At 43.7% G+C, this 26,497-nt stretch overlaps 1 protein-coding gene across 10 annotated transcripts in view; it reads left to right on the top strand.

Annotated features, from left to right (window-relative positions):
- GRIA3 (glutamate ionotropic receptor AMPA type subunit 3) overlaps positions 1–26,497 on the top strand; it is a 604,867-nt gene that overhangs the window by 464,521 nt on the left and 113,849 nt on the right. For all 10 annotated transcript variants that reach the window (XM_068251187.1, XM_068251183.1, XM_068251184.1 and 7 more), the window contains one exon: positions 10,832–10,993. In XM_068251187.1, coding sequence (XP_068107288.1) covers positions 10,832–10,993 — 162 coding nt within the window. The remainder of the gene's footprint in view (positions 1–10,831; positions 10,994–26,497) is intronic.

Below are 26,497 nucleotides of genomic sequence, written 5' to 3'. Positions count from 1 at the left end.
CGCCCAACACTAATAGGTAGTAGTACAAATGCCCCAGTATAGGTAGCTAGTATAGTTGCCCCAGTATAGATAGTATAGTTGCCCCAGTATAGGTAGCTAGTATAGTTGCCCCAGTATAGGTAGATAGCATAGTTGCCCACCAGTATAGTTGCCTTAGTATAGGTAGCGAGTATAGTTGCTCCAGTATAGGTAGTGCAGTTGCCCCCAGTATAGGTAGGTAGCTAGTATAGTTGCCCCAGTATAGGTAATATAATTGCCCCCAGTATAGTTGCTCAAGTATAGGTAGCTAGTATAGTTGCCCCCAGTATAGGTAGTATAGTTGCCCCAGTATAGGTAGTATAGTTGCCCCAGTATAAATAACTAATATAGTTGCACCCAGTGTAGGTAGCATAGTTGCCCCAGTATAGGTAGCTAGTATAGTTGCACCAGTATAGGTAGTATAGTTGCCCCAGTGCCTGCTTCTCAGTGACTGCTTCCTCTAGAACAGCCCTTATCCCCTTTGCATACTGCCGCTGCTCACCGCTACGCACAGACCTCAGATCAGAGAGACCCGCTGCACCGCTGTGACAGGAGAGTGGCTCCTGTAGCAGCATGTATACAGGAAGTAATTACTTCCTGTATATGCACCGATAGGCGAGCCAATGTCCTGTCACAGCTGCGCAGTGGGTCTCTCTGATCTGAGGTCTGTATGTAGTGGCGAGCGGAGGCATCCAAGGAGATGGGGACTGTAGAGGAAGCGGCCGTCAAGAAGGTAATCCGATCGGCGACCGCAGGGAGCATGGGAGGCGGGCGAGATGTCGCTCCTGCGCCCATACCGCCTGACGCAAATGCATCACTTGGCATCATAGGCGAAATGGCGTTGCTTGTTTCTGTGGTTGGGGATAATTCCCACCTAGTGATAACTATACAGTAAGGCCCTGTTTCTACTGTGCTACCAGGCATCTGTGAGACGCAATGCTGGCACTTGCAGTGATCTGCGATCACATGTGTGACTCGATTTTATGGTGCATGTCATCAGTTTTCCTCACACATGAATTTGGATGCAGTCTATTGATTTAAATAGTATCGTATCCCAATTCGTGTGTAGGGAAATGGCCACAGATTGCGCAACTCTTAATTTTAACCCTTTTAATATCATGCTGATGCCTTCATGTACAAAGTGTAATAAAAACACAGAATTAGCCTCACAGTTTAGAGATGTTGCATATTCCCTTCGAATCCATGGACTGTCCTATTTCATAAGAAGGTTACTGGTTTATCTAAGACAGATAATGCATTGGTATGGCATATATGCAATGCTGGGGCTGCTCACTTGGAAAGATCCTGGAGGTTGGTACCCCCTCCTAGAGTAGAATTACTTAGGAGGAATCATTATACTTAGGTGATGGAAAAGATTACCTCAGAAAGGTTGAATGATCCCACCAAGTACTAGCAGGTTTGGGATAATTGGTCCTCTTGGATCACAGTAACCCTATTGTATAGAACAGTGATGTGGTGAGCCTTTTAGAGGCCGAGTGGCCAAACGGCAACGCAAAACCCACTTATCTATCACAAAGTGCCAACACAGCAATCTTTACTGGAATATTGGAGTTTTCGTTTTGAGAAAACAACTCATACATTAAAGGACTCTGTACATTTAAAATTCTGCAGCCACCCTACATTTGGAATGCAGCAGTCACCCCACATATGCATAACAGCAACACTCCCACGAATGAAATGCAGCAATTACCCAGTGGATGGGCTAATACCTTGTTCAATATGCACAGCACCTTTCTACAATCTGTGCTTTAAAGTGGTGGTGGCAGGAAACACATGTGCGCATATCAAGGGTTTGAGTGCCACCTCTGGAACGCATGCCATAGGTTCGCCACCACTGGTATAGAATGTGGATTATAAGGGTTTACTTGTATTGGGTGGCACGTGGGATATAGCTGAGGGTGTAGTTGTGCGGTCTTGGTGGCCAGGGCAGTGATTGTAGAGCCTTCTCCCTGCCGAGCTGCAGCATTTACTTTGTATAGTATATTGTTCATCCCACCATTTATTACTGCCTTTTATATGCACTGCATATACTGTTTGAAGTTATCTATGATTATGATTTTGCATTTTGAACTTTAATGTGTACTGAAACACAGAAGTAACTAATTCCGAACTGTACACAATTTGCATGAAATGTGCCTGCAAGTTGGAATTTTTAGCATCTCATTGACCATATCAGCTAGTCTCTGCATTCTCTGAAGCCTTTCACTGCTGCCTGTACTTTACACATTATTCAAAGATTTGCCTAAGCAGATTTTTGAAACTTAATATAAAATATTCAGGTCCAGCTGGGTAGCAGTTCACTTGTATAGAGTAAAACTATTGTACTTGACTCACGTTGCGCCTTGCAGGGGCGTAGCAACAGCCATGGCAACCATAGCAGCTGTTATGGGGCCCTGGAGCAGAGGGGGCCCAGGTGATACTTAATGTATCTACCATTAACTTCTTGTGTTCATCCTTCGTCAAACTTTGACTCAGTGCCCCTGAACTATGTGCAGTGTTGATCGGATGAAAATGTAAATTGCCCAATTCAGTCATATCCATAGAGTAGGGGAAAATCGCATTGCTTAAGAGTGCCTACATCTGGGGGCCCCATGAAAGTTTTGCTATGGGGCCCCATGATCTCTAGCTACGCCACTGGCGCCTTGGCACCATAATAAGGTATTTTGGCTCTTACACTACAGTTCTACAGGAGAGATAAGCCTTCTGGATGTAGCAAATGCTGTAGGGAGTTTAGCTGACAGGTATGAACCACCAGTAGATGTGCATGTTCAATTCACAAGGAGACTCCCGAGGGTGAGAGTTTGTTTTTGTTTTTTTTACATGAATCTTTTTGGATGGATTGTAATGACATTGAATAGGAACAATAGAAATAAGTGAAAGAGACGTAAGAAATTGAGATACAGCTAACAGAGAAAGACAGCAGAGAGGTGTGAATAGGAAAAGGGATATGGGGGGGGGGGGGAGAGAGATGGTGGAGGAAGGGAATTTGATAAAAATAAGGATTGAGAGAGAGATGGGTGAAATAGTAGGAGAGGAACAGGATTGATGGCCAAAGAAAGACATGGTGGAAAGGCTGCTGGTGGTGAAAGAGAATGCTAGTGAGAGAGGCAGCAGGGAAAGAAAGAGCAGTGCTTTGCAGTCAATGGATTCAGCACTCTGCTGAGTACAGGCAGTACAATTGCTAATATTAAAGTGATCCTGAACTCTTGCACAGGACAGAAGGAAAACAGAGCACCCTGTATATATTTAGAGAGTTTAGCCGGTCTAATTCCCCTTCATTTGTGTCTAATCACAAATTGTAATTTTATCTCTCCCTGTGTCACACGACTGCCAATGGCAGATAAGCTCATTTGAAAGCACAGGGTGTTAACAATATGTTAACAGGAGTTGACCGCACGATTGGAGGCAAGAAAATATGATAAACGCTCTCTTGCAGTGGCCCACGATAGGGCAAGAAAAGCAGACAGGAGCTCACTCCTCACCAAAGGCTCTGAAAGTCGAGAGAGAGGTATTTTTACCTTTACCTTCGACTACACCCCAATGTCCGGGAATTTGACTAAAATCATCAAGAAAAATTGGGGGATAATAGCGAGAGATCCCACTCTCCAGAAGGTGTTTCCTAACTCCCCCAGAGTAGCTTTTAGGAGGGCCCCAACTCTGGGTGATACCTTAACTCGGAGTGAGTTTCGCACACCTCCCGTTCAAAATTGGTTATCATGTAGGCGCCCCAAGGGAAACCACAGGTGCGGTAACTGCAATTTTTGCGGGAACATGTGGGAGGGTATCAACTACAGATTGGGTGATTTGCAGTGGGAGGTAAGAACCTTTATCACATGCCAAACCAAGTTTGTTTCCTATGTGATTTTTTGCCCCTGTCTTTTTTACTACATGGGTAAAACTACTCGCCCCCTAAGGGAGAGAATAGAGGAGCACGTTAAATCGATCAAGTTGGGCAAAGGTTTCCCGAGGTTGATCGAACATGTAAGAGAGGCACACGGGGGTAGGGCCAGATGCCTGAGATTTGCAGGCCTCTTGCACGTTGCCCCATCACACAGGGCAGGTGACCGCGACCGAGAACTTACCAGACGAGAGTTGCGGGTTATATTACGTGCAGAGGCCATGGGGCCTTTAGGCCTAAATGATAGACTGGAGCTATCTTGTTTCTTGGATCCCTAGGGACCTTCATTAGGTTAATTTGCCCCCCCTGCCTGTCCTCCTTCCCATTCTGCTACCTGGAGCCTCAAACTCCCTGTTCTGGGCCCAGTATCACTGTTTTTCCCTCTTCTTCCCTTCTTGGTCAGGTTGGGTGTACTCCCAATTCTGAACCTTTTTCTACTGGTACATAAAGTAGATTCTACATGGACTGGCTTTTTTAATTTTGACCTTGGGTCGGGATAAGTAATGCAATATGCAACGTCAGGTCCCCAATAGTGGACCAGACTCCCCACCAAACCTTGTCCTAAGCGACTGGTGTCAGTTAGTGATGGGCGAACATCCAGATGTTCGGGTTCGGGGGGGTTCGGCCAAACATGCCCCCGATATTCGGCATGTTCGGGCCGAACCCCGAACCCAACCCGAACATGTCCCTTTGGGGCCCCTATAGGGTCCCAGCATAAAGGGAGAGCATGCCCCGAGCGCGGGGGGGGGGGCGGAAATGCCCCCCACCCCTCCCCGCTAAGCTCTCCCTTCTGCTGGACCCTATAAAATTAAATAGAAGTCCCCCAAAGTACCTGTAGCAGGCTGGCAGGAAGAGGACAGCAAGCGGGCAGCCGGAGAGCATAGGTGCTAGTACCATCTGGTACTTCCGCCCTCTCTCTGATGCACTTCCTGTTTTCATTTGTAAGTCGCGTCAAGAGAGAACAGAAGTACCGCGATGATGCGTACGCGTCATCTACATGATGACACGTACCCTCGTACGCGTCATCGCGGTACTTTTGTTCTCTCTTGACGCGACTTACAAATGTAAACAGGAAGTGCGTCAGAGAACGGGCGGAAGTACCAGATGGTACTAGCGCCTGTGATCGCCGGCTGCCCGCTTCCTGTCCTCTTCCTGCCAGCCTGCTACAGGTACTTTGGGGGACTTCTATTTAATTTTATAGGGTCCAGCAGAAGGGAGAGCTTAGCGGGGAGGGGTGGGGGGCATTTCCGACCCCCCCCCGCGCGTTCTCGGGGCATGCTCTCCCTTTATGCTGGGTCTCTATAGGGGGCTTTGTTTGGCCGGACACGGCTGTGTTCGGCTGAACACAGAAGGCCTGATCGGGTTCGGGCAGCGTGCCCGAGCACCCTCCCGAACACCATGAGGTGTTCGGGGGGTGCCGAACCGAACCCGAACAGGCCAAAATCCGGGCGAACCCGAACAGTGGAGAACACTGTTCGCCCATCACTAGTGTCAGTTGCTAGCCTAATATGTTAAAACAGTTTTTTGTTTAGCATTATCTGCGCGCAATGTCCCTCCTTGTCCCTTCTTTATGTTGGGGGTGAGGTAGACAATGTTATGGGACTTTAATTTATGGGGTTGTTTTTAGAAGCCAATCTTGGACTTTGGGGATACCCCCTGTCGGGGACCTCGAGTCGTCTTTACCACCCGGCTTTTGTCACTCTGGGCCTTCTGGTTCTCGCTGGACTTACCTTTGGGTGGAACCTATGGGTGCCTTATATTCTTGACTCCCTCACCCTTGACATTTTCATGGCGTTCCTCTCCTTTTCTGTATGGCATAACCTCTGGTCCTTTTTGTTCTTGGTATGGGCTATCCTGAATCTTCTCCCTCTAATTCCGCAGGATGTGGATGTAATGTAATTCAATAAGGGAGCTGATATATTCAATTTTGGAGGCGAATACGCCCCATAAGGTCCCGATGTCCATAATTTTACCTCCTGGTCTTTTTTAATGGGAGCCCCTTTGGGTTAGGTTTAGTGGGGTGATCCCTTTTATGCTATAAGGTGATAATAAAATGTACAGTTTTTTAATTGGGGCGTTCAGGCTGTAATACAGCTATGCCATAATGTCAGTATTTATATATGCACTTTTATTATGCACTGGTACATTTTGTGATTCAACACAAAATTTCTCCACATTGTTCTCTATAGTGATGGTTTAGATGTATATATGTTTTCACTTGTATAACGATTTATGCACAAACAATTTTGTATGCACACTTCACCTATATCTGGCTGCATAGCCCGTCCTAACATCACAACACAAGCATGTTGTCAGTTTTTTTGCCGCTATGCGGCGAGTCTCCGCCCCCTCACCCCCGACCTTCACTCCCAAGCACTCTACACCAATGGGGCTGCGCCGAGGGCGCGGCTTCAAGATTCTATCTAGGAAGCCGTACAGCGCTGCTCCGTTTAGGAAATACGAACGTGAACAAGCGTCAGACGGCGTGAAACGGCTGTAGTGCCGTCCGTACATCCCCTGGTCACCTCTTCCCCATCCACCTCCGCAATTCCGTGAATCCAGGTTTGACAACTTTTGTTTCCTATGTATGTTGCATACACTGGCTGCTGTTTAAAGGCCTGAATAAAAGCAAGATAAGAGGAAGGTGCACAGCATTTCTTTCATGTACTAGTGTGTTCCATTTGTGCCCTGCACTAACCAAAGCTTGATGCACTTCCCTTTGCTTGGACTGAAGTTTAACAACACGGGTGTGCAAATAACGGGGTGAAGCTACTGCAGGCTTACAGGAGCTAGTAGCTAGTTCTACCCCCTGATCAAGCAGCTGAGTGCCGAGTGACTTTTCTTTCTCAAAGTGTACTATATTAACAATATGTCTGCTTTCATGAATCAGGAAGTAGAAACAGTGCATATTTATAGTGTTTGTATCAGTTATAACAAAGAAATGTTTGAAGGTTATTATGCTGTTGTGTATCTTTTAGAACAGATAGGACGTTCTAAGTTCAGGTCTGCTATAACTGGATTTTGGTTTGTGGCAGAAATTGTGCTGGCATTTTCTGTGAAGCTTACTTTTTTAATTACTCTATCCTCATGTTCTTTTACTCTCACTTTTTTCTACTCACAGCTCACAAAGTCTTAATAAAATAAGGCACTCTTCATCTCATAGTACAGGCAGAAAACCATTGTAGATAAGAATTACAGTAGAGTAGAGATGGCCCGAACCTCCGATTTTCGGTTCACGAACCGGGTTGGCGAACGTCCACAAAAGTTTGGTTTGCGAACTTTGAAAACTAGAAAAATTTATGCTGGCCACAAAAGTGATGGAAAAGATGTTTCAAGGGGTCTGGAGGGGGGCATGGCGGAGTGGGATACATGGCAAAAGTCCCGGGGAAAATCTGGATTTGACGTGAAAGCAGCGATTTAAGGGCAGAAATCACATTGAATGCTAAATTGTAGGCCTAAAGTGCTTTAAAACATCTTGCATGTGTATACATCAATCAGGGAGTGTTATTAGAGTACTGCTTCACACTGACACACCAAACTCACTGTGTAACGCACCACAAACAGCTGTTTGTGTTGTGACCGCCGTGCTGGACTGGAGCGCACCATGGGGAGAGTGCAGGCTGTGGCTGTTTTCAAGCCCATATGGTCGCTGCGCGCACTCACGTAGGTGGGTGGGTGCACAGTGAACAACAGGTAGGTGTATGCAGTGGGTATTACAATGTGCACCTGTCACCCACAGACAGGTACCGGACAGGCACAGTGACACAGCATGTGCGCATGTAGGTGGGTGGGTGCACAGTGAACAACAGGTAGGTATATGCATTGGGTATTACAATGTGCACCTGTCACACACACAGGTAGTATTCACTGAATGTGCTGGGCCTGGCAGTGGCACACACAGTAGGAATTACCAAGGCTGTCTATGCAACAAAAGTGTCAATGGGACACACAGAAAAAAAAATAGATCACAAGAACAAGATTAGCTCCCAAAAGAGCTGTTTTGGGGTGCTTTATTAGCAATAAGAATCAGCAAGGAGAAAGCTAAGAAGCCTACAAGAGCCTAACTAAGCTTCCTTCCCTATGAGTGACGAAAAAACTTTGTATTTTACAAAAGTTTTTATTAGTAGCACAGGCAACGCGTTTCGCGGGTCAGAGCCCGCTTCCTCAGGCCAATAACAGTGCCAAACTAAATGACAGATTCAGCAAAGGGAGCCTCAGAGGCTCCCTTTGCTGAATCTGTCATTTAGTTTGGCACTGTTATTGGCCTGAGGAAGCGGGCTCTGACCCGCGAAACGCGTTGCCTGTGCTACTAAAAAAACCTTTGTAAAATACAAAGATTTTTTCGTCACTGAGGTAAGCTACCTCAAATTTATTTCCCGTTTTTAAACTGCTTTTAGATGTTTTTATTACACCAGGGCGCCTCTTATACCCTTATTGTGCAATCATACCCCCTTACCTCACCCGTCTGAGGGGTGGGTACAGACCACATGTGGCTTCGACCACGGTGGATATCTGTCCCCTTTCTTTTACCAAGGAGAGCGACCGCATCCAGGTCCCTAGGGACCACCCCGAGTGGAGTCGGGTTTGTTGTCTCCACCTGCTTCCTGTGGTCGGTTGCCCCTCTGCAACCCACCTTTGTGAGTAGTGTCTTACTTTTATTACGTTCCATTGTTTTTGACATACTACACCATTGGGCTCCCACTTTTGTCTCCTGTATCTTTTCACTAGAGGGTGTTTTTGACACCCACATCCCACTACTTTCCCTATGAGAGTCTGCAACAGCTATCCCTTCACTAATTACTGCAGCACACTAGTGAGTGAAAAGTCTGACACTGCCTGCCTTTTATAAGAGTGGGTGGGGCTCCAGGAGGGAGTGTAGCCTAATTGGCTACAATGTGCCTGCTTACTGTGATGTAGAGGGTCAAAGTTGACCCTCATGATGCACTATGGGGGCGAACCGAACTTCCGGTAAAGTTTGCTTGTTTGCGGTTCTCCACGATCACGAACCCTGGAAGTTCGCCGGGAACCGTTCGCCGGCAAACCGTCGGGCCATCTGTACAGTAGAGACAAAAATCTTTTGTTTAATGATATTTTTGAGGGGGCGGGGATGCTACGATAGCCGACAACAGTTGTGTACTTTTTATGACAGCAACATGTTTTTGGAAATCATTAACACATGTATATATATATTGCATTTGGTAAGTACTGAGAAAACAATGTAGCCTTTAAAAAGGAATAGTTAGACCTATTTTGTGTGCTAAGACCACCTGCAGGATTGATCAATTGTTATAAGATTTGCTGCACTTATTGCTATAAAGGTATTACAAGCCCTACTGACAGACAGAACAAATCATGTGAGATACATAGGTAGCCTGAGGATGGGAGTATAGAGAGTGCCACTGCTGGGAAGAAAAAGAGATCCAATGCATCGCTGGAGAATGAAAATATTATATTGGTCTTAAGGTGGCCATATATCTAGTGTTTTTAGTGGACGATCAACCAAGAGACAGATCTCTCTCTGATCAAATCTCATTGAAGAGAGATCTGTTGGCAGCCATAAACCACAGGCCGATTACTGATCAATTTTAGCATGAAATCTTATGGGAATCGGGCTCATAATAACTACATATTGCATCGCCGCTCCCCACTGTTGTAATGCTTTATGTGTCCCCCCTTCTGGCCCATGCAGTAATGCATTACCTGCCTTCCGTCCACGCAGACTGTCCTCATTGTACATCCGCATTTGTGCCCCCACATGGATGCTGGCATTCTAGCATGTGAAATGTGTGTTTGTGACATTACACATGCGGCCCAAGTGCTATATGTTGGTAATAACATGGGGCCAGAATGGGAAAGTAGGGCTCGAACAGCGGACAGAAGTATAACTGCATGTGCACCAATGGGACATTAAACATTAGGGGTAAAGCCATCAGGAGTTCTGTTGCATTTGTCGTTCACGATTATCACACGCCAACACTGCCACATGCGCAATCAAGCATGTTGGTCCAAGATTTTCCAGCATGTCCGATAGATACATGCAACCAATTTCGGCCCGTAATTGGTTGATTTGTTGGGCTTGCTCTTGGCAGCACCGATTTTCATCAAATTTGATAATAATTATTGAATTTGAAGGTCAAACAGCGACCAACATGTATGGCCACCTTTACACTGCAAAAGATGGAGGAGAAGCAAGCCCCCATAGCCCACAGTTGTTATGCTGCTGCATTCAACAGTCGCCCTTCCACCTCTAAGATAGTTGACCCATTTCCCTAATGATCTTCTGCTGGATCAGGGCATTACAGAACTCCTATAGAGCTCACCAAACCCAAATCTAAGCATTGTTTGCCTAAGCCCTGCCCTACATACCAAAATCATGAAAAAGTTCATCATAATACAAGCAATAAACATCCAGCATACTAATACAATAATAAATATTTAGAAAGTTGTTTTATAATTAAAATACAATATACCTGCAGAAACAGCCTGGAACAAAACACACTTGCTTTGTATAAGTGCTCTCATAAAATGTTTTGAAATGTTGATAAATAAGACTCATGAGGAAAATGGACTTTAAGATTTTAGCGTGAAATCCTCTATTAGATGCTGGATCATACCAAAATTGTTTTGCCTCGATACTGATTTCTAGATTTGGCAAACCATACTTAGGAGATTTTATATATGTGGATAAGAAAATAAATCTAGACTCCTCTTTAATAGCCCCAATGTCCCTTAGAAGCAGAGCAGTCTGACTTTTAAGATACCCATCCATCTGGCTTACCTCGTAAAGACATTTTAAAGCTCCTAAGTGTCCAGATTTCTTTACAGAGATGAAAGTGACACAAAACTGACTCAGTCAGGAAATTAATTCTGTTTTTTGTCTCTTCCACAAAACAGGGTTTCACAGGCATCTCACTGGACAGAGTCATGCATGGTGGAGCAAATGTCACTGGCTTTCAGATTGTGAATAATGAGAACCCACTAGTTCAGCAGTTTGTACAGAGATGGGTACGTTTGGATGAGCGAGAGTTCCCTGAAGCAAGGAATGCACCATTAAAGGTATGTTATGTGTTGAATGCCATATATATACTGGTATATTTTTCATTTGTTCATTCTTTAAGCAGAAACCAAGTTAAATGGTCAAAATGTAGTTGACATAACTACATATACGGTAAACTGTATTGTGTGAAAGATTTGGTAGTATACTGCTACAATGATATACACATATATTGCTGAAATTAAGGGGAAAATGTGAAAAGAATGAAAAGAAATATGAGGTTTCATATTGGTCAGTGTCAATGAAGCCACCAATCACATAAGATTGGAGACTATAGGAAGTGGAAGATCAGGACCAAAGTTGACTTCTACAAGTCTAAATTTTACAAAGATATTAGGAAGGTTCTTATTTATGCAGTTCATATGATATCTCGCGCAAGTAAGTTACACTCAGCTAGGATTCTAGTGTACTCTAGGAGACGTCACTATTAGGCTGGGTTCACACTGAACGAATGTCCAATGCTGCTTTCACAGCAAATACGCTCAGGATGTCAAGCTTCATCTCATTTCCATGTGGGTCTTTCACATTACCTTCCGTTCCTGTGCAGCCAGTCCACTCCAATTGCTACCTGTCCAGTTGACCTATATTCGGTTCCACCACCACTGCTGGCACAGCCACTCAGGGCCACTGCAGAGGAGAATTACCAGGATTCAGATTGGATCCTCAGCAAAAGGCATATGGGGCTCCACATTGGGTTGCAAAAGACCAATGGAAATCCTTCCTTCCACCAGGGAGGAAGAGTGGTATTGCCAGCAGCAACAGAACTAAATGTAGTTTCAGCAGGTAAGTAAAATTAACTAAATGTATACAGCGACAAGCCTAGTGAGAGTGGACACAGTTCTCATAGGCTTTCGCTGATTCTGTCGGCATCTGCTTTGATGGAATTATGGTGAACCACAAATCCCTGCATTCCACTCACTGAAATGGAGCAAACGGGTTTGGTCCAAATGGACTGATGTGAATGGAATTGTATTGCTTTGCATAGGATCCGTTCACCTGCCTACCAATTTATTCCATTCAGTTCTGAGCGGAACATTTTATCTGCCAGTGTGAACCCAGTCTTACAGATGAAGCCACTTGGAATTGTGGCAACACATATTTAAGATTACTCAGAAAGTTTAATTCAGTTTGACTAACTTCCATACCTAATGGAGGGAAAATATGTTACTGATAACTAAGTTTTTGTGTGGTCATAGTACCTCTCAATCTCACTTTAGCTTTAAGAACTAGAAATGCTCATTTGGGTTCCATGGAATTTAAATTTTCTCATTTCTGATCAGAAATTTACATTTTCGACTGGAATCAAAAAATGGAAATTGGACTATTTTAGCCCAGTCACAGATCTCGGAAGCATTGGCCCAATCAAAAAATGCAGAATTTTTCCACCAAAATCGTATGCTGGTAATTTTAGACCAATCACAAGACTCGGATATTACTGAGAGTTCCTGAATATTGTGATTGGCCTAAAATTTCCATGGCATTCAATTACCATGGTAAAATTCTGCATTCTCTGATTGGTCCTATACTTCTGAGTCAACTCGTAAGTATTTGGCCAATCAGAAAATGCAAAAAATGATTTAAAAAAAAAGGACTCCTCGGAAATCAGAAAATTAGAAACCTGCAGAATCAGTAATCGACATTGGCGGAAATCAGAATTTCTGTGGAATCAAAAATTAGCAATCTTGACCGGGATGGTCAAGATTAAGAATTGAAGCTATAACATATATCACTTTAATCTATATGAAGGTAACAAACAGTAAATAAATCTAAATGTACCTTATAACAAGGTTCCACTTTTTTTAGTAAATACAATATACAGTATATTAACACAGTACATATCCCCTCCCTAACATCCCCTGTAGCCTCTATAGATTATTGTACAGTGCTGCGTAATATGTTACATAGTTACATAGTTATTTTGGTTGAAAAAAGACATACGTCCATCGAGTTCAACCAGTACAAAGTACAACTCCAGCCCGTCCCCCACATACCCCTGTTGATCCAGAGGAAGGCGAAAAAACCCCCACCAGGCATGGTCCAATTAGCCCCAAATGGGAAAAATTCCTTCCTGACTCCAGATGGCAATCAGATAAAATCCCTGGATCAACATCATTAGGCATAACCTAGTAATTGTAGCCATGGATGTCTTTCAACGCAAGGAAAGCATCTAAGCCCCCTTTAAATGCAGGTATAGAGTTTGCCATAACGACTTCCTGTGGCAATGCATTCCACATCTTAACCACTCTTACTGTAAAGAACCCTTTCCTAAATAAATGACTAAAACGTTGTTCCTCCATGCGCAGCTCATGTCCTCTAGTCCTTTGAGAAGGCCTAGGGACAAAAAGCTCATCCGCCAAGCTATTATATTGCCCTCTAATGTATTTATACATGTTAATTAGATCTCCTCTAAGGCGTCTTTTCTCTAGACTAAATAAACCCAGTTTATCTAACCTTTCTTGGTAAGCGAGACCTTCCATCCCACGTATCAATTTTGTAGCTCGTCTCTGCACCTGCTCTAAAACTGCAATATCTTTTTTGTAATGTGGTGCCCAGAACTGAATTCCATATTCCAGATGTGGCCTTACTAGAGAGTTAAACAGGGGCAATATTATGCTAGCATCTCGAGTTTTTATTTCCCTTTTAATGCATCCCAAAATTTTGTTCGCTTTAGCTGCAGCGGCTTGGCATTGAGTACGATTATTTAACTTGTTGTCGATGAGTACTCCTAAGTCCTTCTCCAAGTTTGATGTTCCCAACTGTATCCCATTTATTTTGTATGGTGCTAGACCATTGGTACGACCAAAATGCATGACTTTACATTTGTCAACATTGAATTTCATCTGCCATGTATGTGCCCATATAGCCATCCTATCCAGATCCTGTTGCAATATGACACTATCTTCCTGAGAGTTGATGATTCTGCACAATTTTGTATCATCTGCAAAAATAGCAACATTGCTCACTACTGCATCTACTAGGTCATTAATAAATAAATTGAAGAGCACTGGACCCAGTACAGACCCCTGTGGGACCCCACTGCTAACAGTCTCCCATTTTGAGTACGATCCATTGACCACAACTCTTTGTTTTCTGTCCATTAGCCAGTTCCCTATCCATGCACACAAACTCTTCCCCAGTCCTTGCATCCTCAACTTTTGCACCAGACTTCTGTGGGGAACAGTGTCGAAGGCCTTTGCAAAGTCCAAGTATATCACATCTACAGCATTCCCAATATCCATATTAGCATTCACTACCTCATAAAAGCTGAGCATGTTAGTCAAACAGGACCTGTCTTTAGTAAACCCATGTTGATGCTGAGAAATAAGATTATTTTCTACTATGAAGTCATGTATAGTATCTCTTAGTAACCCCTCAAATAGTTTGCATACAACTGATGTTAAGCTTACAGGTCTATAATTTCCTGGATCAGATTTTTTGCCCTTCTTAAATAATGGGAAAACGTGGGCTGTACGCCAATCCACTGGGACTCTGCTAGTTGCAAGAGAGTCACAAAAGATAAGATAAAGGGGCTTAGCTATAACTGAACTTAATTCTCTTAGGACCCGAGGATGCATGCCATCCGGGCCAGGTGCCTTGTCTATTTTTAATTTATTTAGTCTTGCCTTTACTTCTTCCTGCGTTAAGTATTTAATATTACAGTTAGAAGATTGAGACTCTTCTGCCTCTGTAATTTGCAACAGTGCTGTTTCCTTTGTGAAGACAGAAGCAAAGAAAGCATTTAATAACTCTGCCTTACCTTGGTCATCCACCATTGAGTTCCCACCCTCATCCTTTAGGATTCCTATACAGTCAACCTTTCTTTTTTTAGAGTTGATGTACTTGTAAAACTTTTTTGGGTTAGATTTGATATCCCTAGCGATTTGATTTTCAGCTTCGATCTTTGCCAGCCTAATTTCTTTTTTACAATTTTTATTGCACTCCTTATAATTGCTTAGTGCAGCCTCAGTCCCCTCCTGTTTTAGGACCTTATAGGCATTCTTTTTCCTCTTCATTTTATCCCTAACCTTTCTATTCATCCATAGAGGCCTTTTTTTATTCCTAGACATTTTGTTTCCATATGGGATATACATACTACAATATTGATTGAGAATACGTTTAAAAGCTTGCCATTTCCCTTCAGTGTCGTCCCCTTGTAGTACATTATCCCAGTTCACCAAACTTAGTGCCTGCCTAATTTGATTGAACTTTGCTTTTCTAAAATTCATAGTTTTAGTGGTCCCGCTGCCCCGTGGCCTATCAGTCACCAGATCAAACGTTATCATGTTGTGATCACTATTTCCCAAATGTTCTTGAACCTGCACATTTGATACATTATCTGGTCTATTAGAAATGATCAGATCCAGTAACGCATTCCCCCTAGTTGGTTCCGTTACCATTTGAGTCAAGTAATTGTCCTGTAGTGCTGCCAGAAATCTGCTGCTTTTACCAGAATGGGTAGCCTCAATACTCCAGTCAATGTCTGGAAAGTTGAAGTCGCCCATAATTATGACCTCGTTTTTACTTGCAGCTTTTTCAATCTGCTGTAGTAATCGCAGTTCTGCAGCTTTATTAATAAGAGGTGGTCTGTAGCATACCCCAATAAGCAATTGGCAACTTTTATTTCCACCATGAATATTTACCCAAACGGACTCCACATCTTCGCAATCTTCCTCCATCTCATCGTTGAGGACAGCTGTAAAAGAATTCTTAACAAAGAGACAAACCCCTCCACCTTTTTTCCCTGTTCTATCCCTCCTAAACACATTGTATCCTTTTAAATTAGCTATCCAGTCATGGCTTTCATCCATCCATGTCTCGGTTATTCCCACAATGTCATAGCCTTTGTCATTCAGAATGAGCTCTAGTTCGTCTATTTTATTTGCAAGGCTCCGAGCATTGGTTACCATGCACTTTATATTTTTACCAACACATTTACCAATTTTGTTTACACGAAATGGGCTACTTGAAGTTTTACCAACCTCCTGTTGGTGCTTTACAAATAAATAATTCTAAAGTTCAAAATAATTGGCCCCAATTCACTAAGCTTTATCAAACACTTTATCAAACATTTGCTAATTTACATCATGGGTAAAATCTAATTTTGAATTCACTAAGGTGTTATATAATTATCAAATATTTTATCGATAAAACGTCCAATAAATCTATAACACCTTAGTGAATTCAAAATTAGATTCTACCCATGAGGTAAATTATCAAATGTTCGATAAAGTGTATGATAAAGCTTAGTGAATTGAGGACATTGTCATAGTCTGGGACTTAAGAGGGAGGAAAGAAAATAACTTCTCATATATGTATGATCCACAGAAACAATGTAATTGTTATGCAGCTTGAACATGGACCAATAAAAATTGAAAGGAAGTAATTCTGGTTCAATTTCAAGCTGCATACATGACATTTGATTACTACACTATTTATATACTTTTAAAGAGGCTTACCTTTTTGTATTTAGTGTTAATGGTGGACTTTTGGTCCAGTCTTACATTTTATTGAATAAATGTGAAGTTATATTTAATGATTGCATTTTGTTTCTGTGGATTATATAGCAGCTGTTATTTTTATTTCCCCATGAAAAGTCCCAGTTAGTAACCTTTTGAACCGTACTATAACACACACACAAAAGCACATAATAAGTAACTTGTTTTCCTAGCAATTAGCACTTTAATGATTTATAATGTTGACATTCTACGTGTCTAGCTTTAAATGTTATTGGTAAATAGTAAATAAGCAGTACATGGACGGACACACTGCAGCAATAGAATATTGCCACGTGTCTAGCAGAAAATAAGGTGTGAAATATTGAATCTGCATAATGCTACTGATTATATTAGGGAATCAGGTGGTAGTATGAGCTTCCTTTAACATATTCATTTAATTAGCCAGTGTATGTTGTATGAACAACTGCTGCTAATTACCTCAGGACACATCATTAAAATGAAAATTCACTAAACCAGCTGGTAATTTGTTAACAGTTTCATTCTGTCCATTGTAAGTATGCAAATAAACTGGGTTGTCGCGTTTTCCCCTTTTGTTCATGCATTATAAACTGAGGAATGGATTGTCATGCTTTAGGTATACTGTGCGCGTATGTGGGATTGCAGTATCTACATATAAAACTATGTAAAATAAATTCTTTACAGATCCCCTCCAAGCTCAATCTTTAAAGCCGATCCCACTACTGTGACAAATGGTGCAATAAAATCATAATGTACCGCAGCCCTTGGATTTTCCAAATATAAAACATAAAGGCATATGTTTAGTAGGACCATGTCACACTTTAACAGGATTTTCCACTTTCAGAATATGGAAAATTAAGCAATCCCATTAAAATCAGGAGAGACCGGAATATTATCTACAATGATGAAGGATTGTTAACAAAATATACAGCATTTCATTGCTGCTTGTATAAAACATTAGTCATGTAGTAAAGAGACACCTCTGCTGCTAGGAATTTTCATTTGTACATTGCCCTGAATGTTTTCCCATTGTAAGAACCGTTGCAATACTTGTCTTCAAACCGTCATGAATCCTCTACACTTAAAGCACATGCTCACAGCAAGCTGGAGCTCTTTTAGCAATTCTGAAAAAAACATAGAGTACTTAACGACTTCCCGACCACCCACTGCACAGGGGCGACCGGGAAGTGAATCCCGCAAGGACCGCCGCATGCACAGAGGCGGCGGTCCTTGTATGGGCATGGGTGGAGTGATCGCGTCATCCGTGACGCGATCCTCCGCCGGGGATCGATAGCCGGCCATTTATCCTCCAGCTCGCCGGCCACTTAGCAGCGCCGGCGAGCGGAGGAGTATATAAAATCAGCCAATCAATGAGTATAAGGCACTTTGTTAGGTAAACAAAGTGCCTTATACATGCTTCCTCCTCGCCTCGTGGTCTCTTTGTTCCAGAGACCACCAGCGAGGAGAAAGCCATTGTAAGTACACAGGACACATTGGTTTTTTTTGCCCACAGCCCCCCTGATCTCCCACCCCAGCCTTCAGACCCCCTCCTGATCACCCCAGCAGACCCCTATCAGGACCCTTGCACCCCTCTAAAACCCCCACCCCCCACCTGTCACTAACTAGCAACGCTATCCCCTGCATTAGGTCCCTAATTGCCTCCTAATCACCCCTGATCCCCCCCCTACCTTTAGATCACCCCCAGACCCCATCCCAGACTACCCCCCTGTATACTGTATACATCTGTATACAGCTAGCTTACCCACTGATCCCCCTGTGATCCCCCTCTGATCATCTGTCTATCACCCGTCCATCACCCCTCAGCACCCCCACCCATCAGAGCAGACCCTAACTGCCCCGCGGCGGCAACCGATCACCTGCCCAGACCCTCGATTGCCCTCAGACCCCCCTCCTGATTACATCCCCTGCGCATTGTTTACATCTGTCCTCCCCAGCAATCACTAACTGATCTTCGATCAGTAACCCCCTGTGTCTGCCTCTCATCAGATCAGGACTCAGTCTGCCCCGTGCGGGCTCCTGATCAACCCCCCACCCCCTCAAATCGCCCTCAGACCCCCCCCCCCCCCCTAATCACCGTCCGAGTGCATTGTATTTGACTGTGCTGTGATTGTATTCGATTGTGCTACAATTGTATTCGATTGTGCTGCAATTGTATTTGATTGTCCCGTGATCTGCTTCGATTGTCCCGTGATTGTTTGATTGCCTCTGAGACCCCACTTCCCACCAACCCCCACCCCACCACCACCCCCACCCCCCATCACCTTCCGAGTGCATCAGATTTGATTGTGCGGTGATTGGATTCGATTGTGCTGTAATTGTATTTGATTGTCCCGTGATCTGCTTCGATTGTCCCGTGATTGTTTGATTGCCTCTGAGACTCTACTTCCCGCCACCCCCAACCCCACCCTCCCCCCCACCACCTCCAACCACCACCTTCCGAGTGCATCAGATTTGCTTGTGCTGTGATTGGATTCGATTGTGCTGTAAATGTATTTGATTGTCCTGTGATCGGCTTTGATTGTCCCATGATCGGCTTTGATTGTCCCGTGATTGTTTGATTGCCTCTGAGACCCCACTCGCCACCACCCCCAAACCCCCACCACCCCCAAACCCCCCCACCCCAGAGCATCCCCCTGTTACTATCCTAGTGATCTAAAAACAGTGATCAGTGAAAACTGACACTTTTTTAGTATCACTAGTGTTAGCAGTTAGGCCAGTTAGCTAGGGCCCTTTGTTAGGGTCAGTTAGTGCCCAGCCCACTGCACCGCATTCACCGATTAGTCGCCGATTAGCGCCATCACTGTCGCTAATCAGCATTGGTACTATATAGTATCTAGTAATCATTCCTGATCGGACAGATCTATAGCAGTACATTAGGGTCATCTTAGTGTAGGCTCCACTAAAAACGCAGTGTTTACCCAATCAGGCCTGATCGTTCGCCCGCACTTGCGTTCAGCCGCCCCACTGTAGTGACAGATTTTTTTTTCTGATCACTGCAAAAACACTGTACACTAGCTGTGGCGCTGTAAAGATCAGTTTTGATTTTTTTTTAATCAAAACTCAGTGACCACAGCTTTCTACCTCTCAAATACTCCCTTTTGCTAGGTAGGTGCTCTTTTTTTTCTGGGTAGTCTCGGAGGAAAACCCCATAAATTTAGCAGTTCACAATGGCAAGAAGGGGGATTTCTGATGATGAGGTGTACAGGTACATGGACCAGTCGGATGAGAGCATTTGGGAAGACTCAGCTGACTAATCATCCGGGTCCAAATTTGAACCTGTGGAAAGCAGTGGTTCTCTGACCGAAAGTGATGATGAGGTTTTGGTCCCGGCTAGAGCCAGGCGTACCAGACCCCATGTCGTTAGACCGCAGGTGGCGCGGGATCCGCCTCAAGGGCAGTAGGGTGGTGCTAGCGCTGATGAGAGTTTTCTTGGTGAGGCAGGCACCAGGAGCGCAGCATCTCCTGGACTTAGTACCAGTACTTCCGTAGACCCTAGTGAAGTGGTGAGCGCCAGCATGGAAGTTGAAACTGGTACGGTGGCACGGGCAGTAGTACCCCCGTCGCAGCCACCAAGAAGAAGACAGGCCCATAGTACACATAGACTCCCAGAGGTGCTGGCACATCCAGATTGGCAATCCCCTGATTCCGCCGCACCCGTAGTGCCCCCTTTCACTGCCCAGTCAGGAGTCCAGGTGGTGACAGCTCATCTAGGAACGGCCCTAGACTTTTTGCAGCTGTTCATCACCCAGGTTCTCTTGGACTTAATTGTGGTTGAGACCAACCGTAAAGCCACACAATTTATCACCGAGCACCCGGAGAGCAGCTATGCCCAGCCTTTCTGGTGGAAACCAGTCCAAGTTTCCGAAATTAAAATCTTTTTGGCCCTTATCCTTCACTTGGGACTAATGAAACAGAATGTATTGCGGTCGTATTGGTCTACGAACCCAGTACATCATGTTCCCTTGTACTCTGCTGCCATGTCCAGGACACGACACGATTTGAGTCCATCCTGTGCTTCCTGCACTTCAATGATGACAAAACCTGTCATGAAAAGGGCCACCCTGCTTATGACCGGCTCCACAAAATTCGGCCCCTCATAGACCACCTGTCATCAACATTTGCAGATGCTTATACCTCTGAACAGAACATCTGTGTAGACGAGTCCCTCTTACGCTTTACCGGGTGCCTTGGCATCAAACAGTACATCCCAAGCAAGTGCGCCCAGTATGGGGTGAAACTGTATAAGCTCTGTGAAAGGGCCACAGGCTATACATGTCGTTTTAGGGTCTATGAGGGAAAAGACTCAAAATTGGAGTCGGTCGGATGCCCTGACTACCTGGGGAGCAGTGGAAAGGTTGTGTGGGACTTGGTGTCACCCTTGTTCCAGAAGGGGTACCATCTTTATGTGGACAACTATTACACAAGTGTGGCCCTCTATCAGCACTTAAAGTTAGAAGGAATCCGATGCTGTGGCACTGCGCGGCCTAGTCGCCAGGGCTTCCCCCAATGGCTCGTTACCACCAGACTTGAACGGGGGCAGAGGGCCGCCTTGCGTACTGACGACCTGCTTGCGGTGAAATGGAGGGACAAGAGGGACGTTTACTTTCTGTCCACCATTCACACAGACACGACAGTCCAAATTCAATGGGCAACTGAGGTCATTGAAAAGCTCCTTGTCGTCCACGAATATAATGTCAACATGGGAGGGGTGGACTTCAATGACCAGAGGTTAGCGCCCTATTTAATTTCCCGGAAAACAAGACGCTGGTATAAGAAAGTGTCTTTTTATCTGATTCAATTGGCAGTTTACAACAGCTTTGTTCTTTACAGTAAGGCTGGGAGAACTGGATCTTTCCTTCAATTTCAGGAACAGATCGTTCTGGACATCCTGTATCCAGGAGGTGCCAGGCCCCCCCCCCCCCCTCCCCAGATGCAACTAGCCGACTGCATGGAAGGCATTATGCCTATCAGCTTCCGAGTACCCCAGGTCAACACATCCGAAGAAAACGTTGTCGTGTCTGCAGCAGTGCTAGAAGAAGGACTGACGCCAGTTTTTATTGTCCCAAATGTCCTGACCAGCCTGGCCTATGCATAGGGGAATGTTTTAAGAGGTACCACGAGCAGGTACACTATTAGAACCTAGGGAACTCCAAACACAGGAGTAGGCACAAACTCAGTGGTATTTTGCACATTGTCCCAGGGGGAGGAGAGGTAAGCTTGAAAACTAAACAAACAGGTAAGCATAAAAGTCGGAAGAAGGATCGGTTTCCATGCTTGATATTGCTGATCTGTGCTGGGTTGGCGATATAAGACGGCATGTTTGAATTTCCCTTGAGTGTGGACACCCCCAGTTTATATGTGATTTACTTTGGGCCTATGATGATACTTTAATGCCACACAGAGTCATCTCTATTGGCAGGCATATTGCTGTATACTACAGGCATAATGCTGTATACTAAAGTTCTGAGGCCCAGTCACATAAGTTGGTGGCTCACCCTGAGTGCAGGGTGGCACGGTGTGTCTCTCTCCTGAGGTTATCACTGCCATTGATGTGGAGGAAGATCTGCCATTGATGTGGAGCAAGGTATGTTTGCCGTTCATTTTTCCTTTCAGCCCAGAGTGCATTACCCGTATACCCAATATAAGGAGTATAGCAGAAACTCCTAATACTGGCCATACATGTAATGATTGCAGAGACCCTAAAATGCCAGGAAAGACTCCACAAATGACCCCATTTTGGAAAGAGGACACCCTAAAGTATTCTGTGAGGTGTATGGTGAGTTCATAGAAGATTTTAGTTTTTATCGCAAGTTAGCAGAATTTTTTTTGTATTTTTTTTTTACAAAGTGTCATTTTCCGTTAACTTGTGGCAAAAAATAAAATTTTCAATGACCTCACCATTCCCCTCATGAAATACCTTGTTGTGTATTCTTTCCAAAATGGGGTCATTTGTGGGGTTTGTTAACTGTCCTGGCAAGTGGGCGGGGTGCTAAATTTTGAGCACCCCTGTAAAGCCTAAAGGTACTCATTGGACTCTGGGCCCCTTAGCGCAGTTAGGGTGCAAAAAAGTGCCACACATGTGGTATCGCCGTACTCAGGAGAAGTGGTATAATGTATTTTAAGGTGTATTTTTACATATACTCATGCTGGGTGGGAGAAATACTTCTGTAAATGACAATCTTTTGATTTTTTTTACACACAATTGTCCATTTACAGAGATATTTCTCCCACCCATCATGGGTATGTGTAAAAATACACCCCAAAACACATTGTACTACTTCTCCCGAGTTCGGCGATGCCACATGTGTGGCACTTTTTTGCACCCTAACTGCGCTAAGGGGCCCAAGGTCCAATGAGTACCTTTAGGATTTCAAGGGTCATTTTGCAGCATTTGGTTTCCAGACTACTCCTCACGTTTTAGGGCCCCTAAAATGCCAGGGCAGTATAGGAAGCCCACAAATGACCCCATTTTAGAAAGAAGACACCCAAAGGTATTCCGTTAGGAGTATGGCGAGTTCATAGAAGATTTTATTTTTTGTCACAAGTTAGCAGAAATTGATTTGTATTGTTTTTTTCCACAAAGTGTCACTTTCCGCTAACTTGTGACAAAAAATAAAATCTTCTATGAACTCACCATAGTCCTAACGGAATACCTTGGGGTGTCTTCTTTCTAAAATGGGGTATTTGTGGGGTTCCTTTACTGCCCTGGCATTTTAGGGGACCTAAACCGTGAGGAGTAGTCTGGAAATCAAATGCCGCAAAATGACCCTTGAAATCCTAAAGGTACTCATTGGACTCTGGGCCCCTTAGCACAGTTAGGGTGCAAAAAAGTGCCACACATGTGGTATCGCCGTACTCGAGAGTAGTATAATGTGTTTTGGGGTGTATTTTTACACATACCCATGCTGGGTGGGAGAAATATCTCTGTAAATGGACAATTGTGTGTAAAAAAATCAAAATATTGTCATTTACAGAGGTATTTCTCCCACCCAGCATGGGTATGTGTAAAAATACACCCCAAAACACATTATACTACTTCTCCCCAGTACGGCGATACCACATGTGTGGCACTTTTTTGCACCCTAACTGTGCTAAGGGGCCCAGAGTCCAATGAGTACCTTTAGGATTTCACAGGTCATTTTGCGGCAATTGATTTCCAGACTACTCCTCACGGTTTAGGGCCCCTTAAGTGCCAGGGCAGTATAGGAACCCCACAAATGACCCCATTTTAGAAAGAAGACACCCAAAGGTATTCCGTTAGGAGTATGGCGAGTTCATAGAAGATTTTATTTTTTGTCACAAGTTAGCGGAAATTGATTTGTATTGTTTTTTTCCACAAAGTGTCAATTTCCGCTAACTTGTGACAAAAAATAAAATCTTCTATGAACTCACCATAGTCCTAACGGGGTCATTTGTGGGGTTCCTATACTGCCCTGGCATTTTAGGGGCCCTAAACCGTGAGGAGTAGTCTGGAAATCAAATGCCGCAAAATGACCCTTGAAAGCCTAAAGGTACTCATTGGACTCTGGGCACCTTAGCACAGTTAGGGTGCAAAAAAGTGCCACACATGTGGTATCGCCGTACTCGGGAAAAGTAGTATAATGTGTTTTGGGGTGTATTTTTACACATACCCATGCTGGGTGGGAGAAATACCTCTGTAAATGACAATATTTTGACTTTTTTACACACAATTGTCCATTTACAGAGATATTTCTCCCACCCAGCATGGGTATGTGTAAAAATACACCCCAAAACACATTATACTACTTCTCCCGAGTACGGCGATACCACATGTGTGGCACTTTTTTGCACCCTAACTGCGCTAAGGGGCCCAAAGTCCAATGAGTACCTTTAGGATTTCAAGGGTCATTTTGCGGCATTTGGTTTCCAGACTACTCCTCACGGTTTAGGGCCCCTAAAATGCCAGGGCAGTATAGGAACCCCACAAATGACCCCATTTTAGAAAGAAGACACCCCAAGGTATTCTGTTAGGACTATGGTGAGTTCATAGAAGATTTTATTTTTTGTCACAAGTTAGAGGAAAGTGACACTTTGTGAAAAAAAACAATACAAATCAATTTCCGCTAACTTGTGACAAAAAATAAAATCTTCTATGAACTCACCATACTCCTAATGGAATACCTTTGGGTGATCTTAATCAGTCAGCAGGAAGTTTTTAAGTTTTGTAATAGAATGATAATATTTATTGGCTAACCAAAAGAAAAACAGTGAGCCTTTGGCTAATGAGTCATCTTCAGACTTTGTTCCTGTATACAAGATGTTAGGACATACAGTTATATCTACAGTCAGCAGGAGATGTATACATTGTTTTGTACATATAAATAAATGTAATACAGTTGTCATCTGTTTCAAAACATCCTGCTTTCACTGATGGCTAACACAGAACAATGCTTTGCTGCTTCTAAAACATGTCAGGAAAGAGTTAAACTGTAGCACAGAGAGAATGTTGCTGTCATTCCTTAGGAAAGAAAAACAAACCATAAATCTAACAGGTCTCAGGTCTTTAACAGCTCTGACCAAGTAATAAAACATCAGTCTGGGGGAGAGGAGAGCTGATAATTCCTATCCTTGAATGCGTGCATAAAGAAATTAATCTGAACTCAAAAGTTCTACTACTTGAGCCCATATATTTTTCTTCTCACAGCAGCTTGTATGTCCCCACTCATTATACTGGACGAGATCTTCAGATGACAATAGATGCTGACTGTCATCACACACACTCTGCAGTGAGAGAGATGCAGGGATCTCTGGATCTCAGGCAGAATAGAGCAAAGCAGAAGTGATTTACTTTGACATGTGACCTCTTATCTCTCCAAGTCCTGCGCCCTGCTGAATTTTTATCGCCCTAGGCCTTGACCTTTGCGGCCTTTCCAGAAATCCGGCCCTGCTAAGGGGTCCAAAGTCCAATGAGCACCTTTAGGCTTTACAGGGGTGCTTACAATTAGGCACCCCCTAAAATGCCAGGACAGTAAACACACACCACAAATGACCCCATTTTGGAAAATAGACACTTCAAGGTATTTAGAGAGGGGCATGGTGAGTCCGTGTCAGATTTCATTTTTTTTTTCTCGCAAGTTAGAAGAAATGGAAACTTTTTTTTTGGTCACAAAGTGTCATTTTCCGCTAACTTGTGACAAAAAATAAAATCTTCTATGAACTCACCATGCCTCTCAGTGAATACTTTGGGATGTCTTCTTTCCAAAATGGGGTCATTTGGGGGGTATTTATAGTATCCTGGAATTTTAGCCCTTCATGAAACATGACAGGTGGTCAGAAAAGTCATAGATGCTTCAAAATGGGAAAATTCACTTTTTGCACCATAGTTTGTAAACGCTATAACTTTTATCCAAACCAATAAATATAGGCTGAATGGGTTTTTTTTTTATCAAAAACATGTTTGTCCACATTTTTCATGCTGCATGTATACAGAAATTTTACTTTATTTGAAAAATGTCAGCACAGAAAGTTAAAAAAATCATTTTTTTGACAAAATTCATGTCTTTTTTGATAATTATAATAAAAAGTAAAAATCGCAGCAGCAATCAAATAGCACCAAAAGAATGTTTTATTAGTGACAAGAAAAGGAGCCAAAATTCATTTAGGTGGTAGGTTGTATGAGCGAGCAATAAACCGTGAAAGCTGCAGTGGTCTGAATGAAAAAAAAGGGTCTGGTCCTTAAGGGGGGTAAAGCCCGCGGTCCTCAAGTGGTTAAAGTGAAACTAGACAGAGCCTCTAATAACAGGCTCTGTCTGCACGATGTAGAATTGGAGAGGTTGCGGGACAAAATACTTACCTATCCTGACATCATCCATCCAGGCAGGTGACCGCTCTACCTTCCTGTCAGAAAGGGTAATGGTGATTTTCTTTCAAATTGCCACCAGCTCTGTACACACCCAACTGCATGGCCGCATTCTGATTGGTGGCTGCTGAGCTGGGGGTGGACTGCGGCCATGCAAGCAGAGGTTTCAGTCTTCAGAAACATGGCTGCCT

The sequence above is a fragment of the Hyperolius riggenbachi genome, chromosome 8 (assembly GCF_040937935.1).
Source record: "Hyperolius riggenbachi isolate aHypRig1 chromosome 8, aHypRig1.pri, whole genome shotgun sequence".
Classification (NCBI taxonomy): domain Eukaryota; kingdom Metazoa; phylum Chordata; class Amphibia; order Anura; family Hyperoliidae; genus Hyperolius; species Hyperolius riggenbachi.
This window is presented reverse-complemented; position numbering and strand designations above follow the sequence as displayed.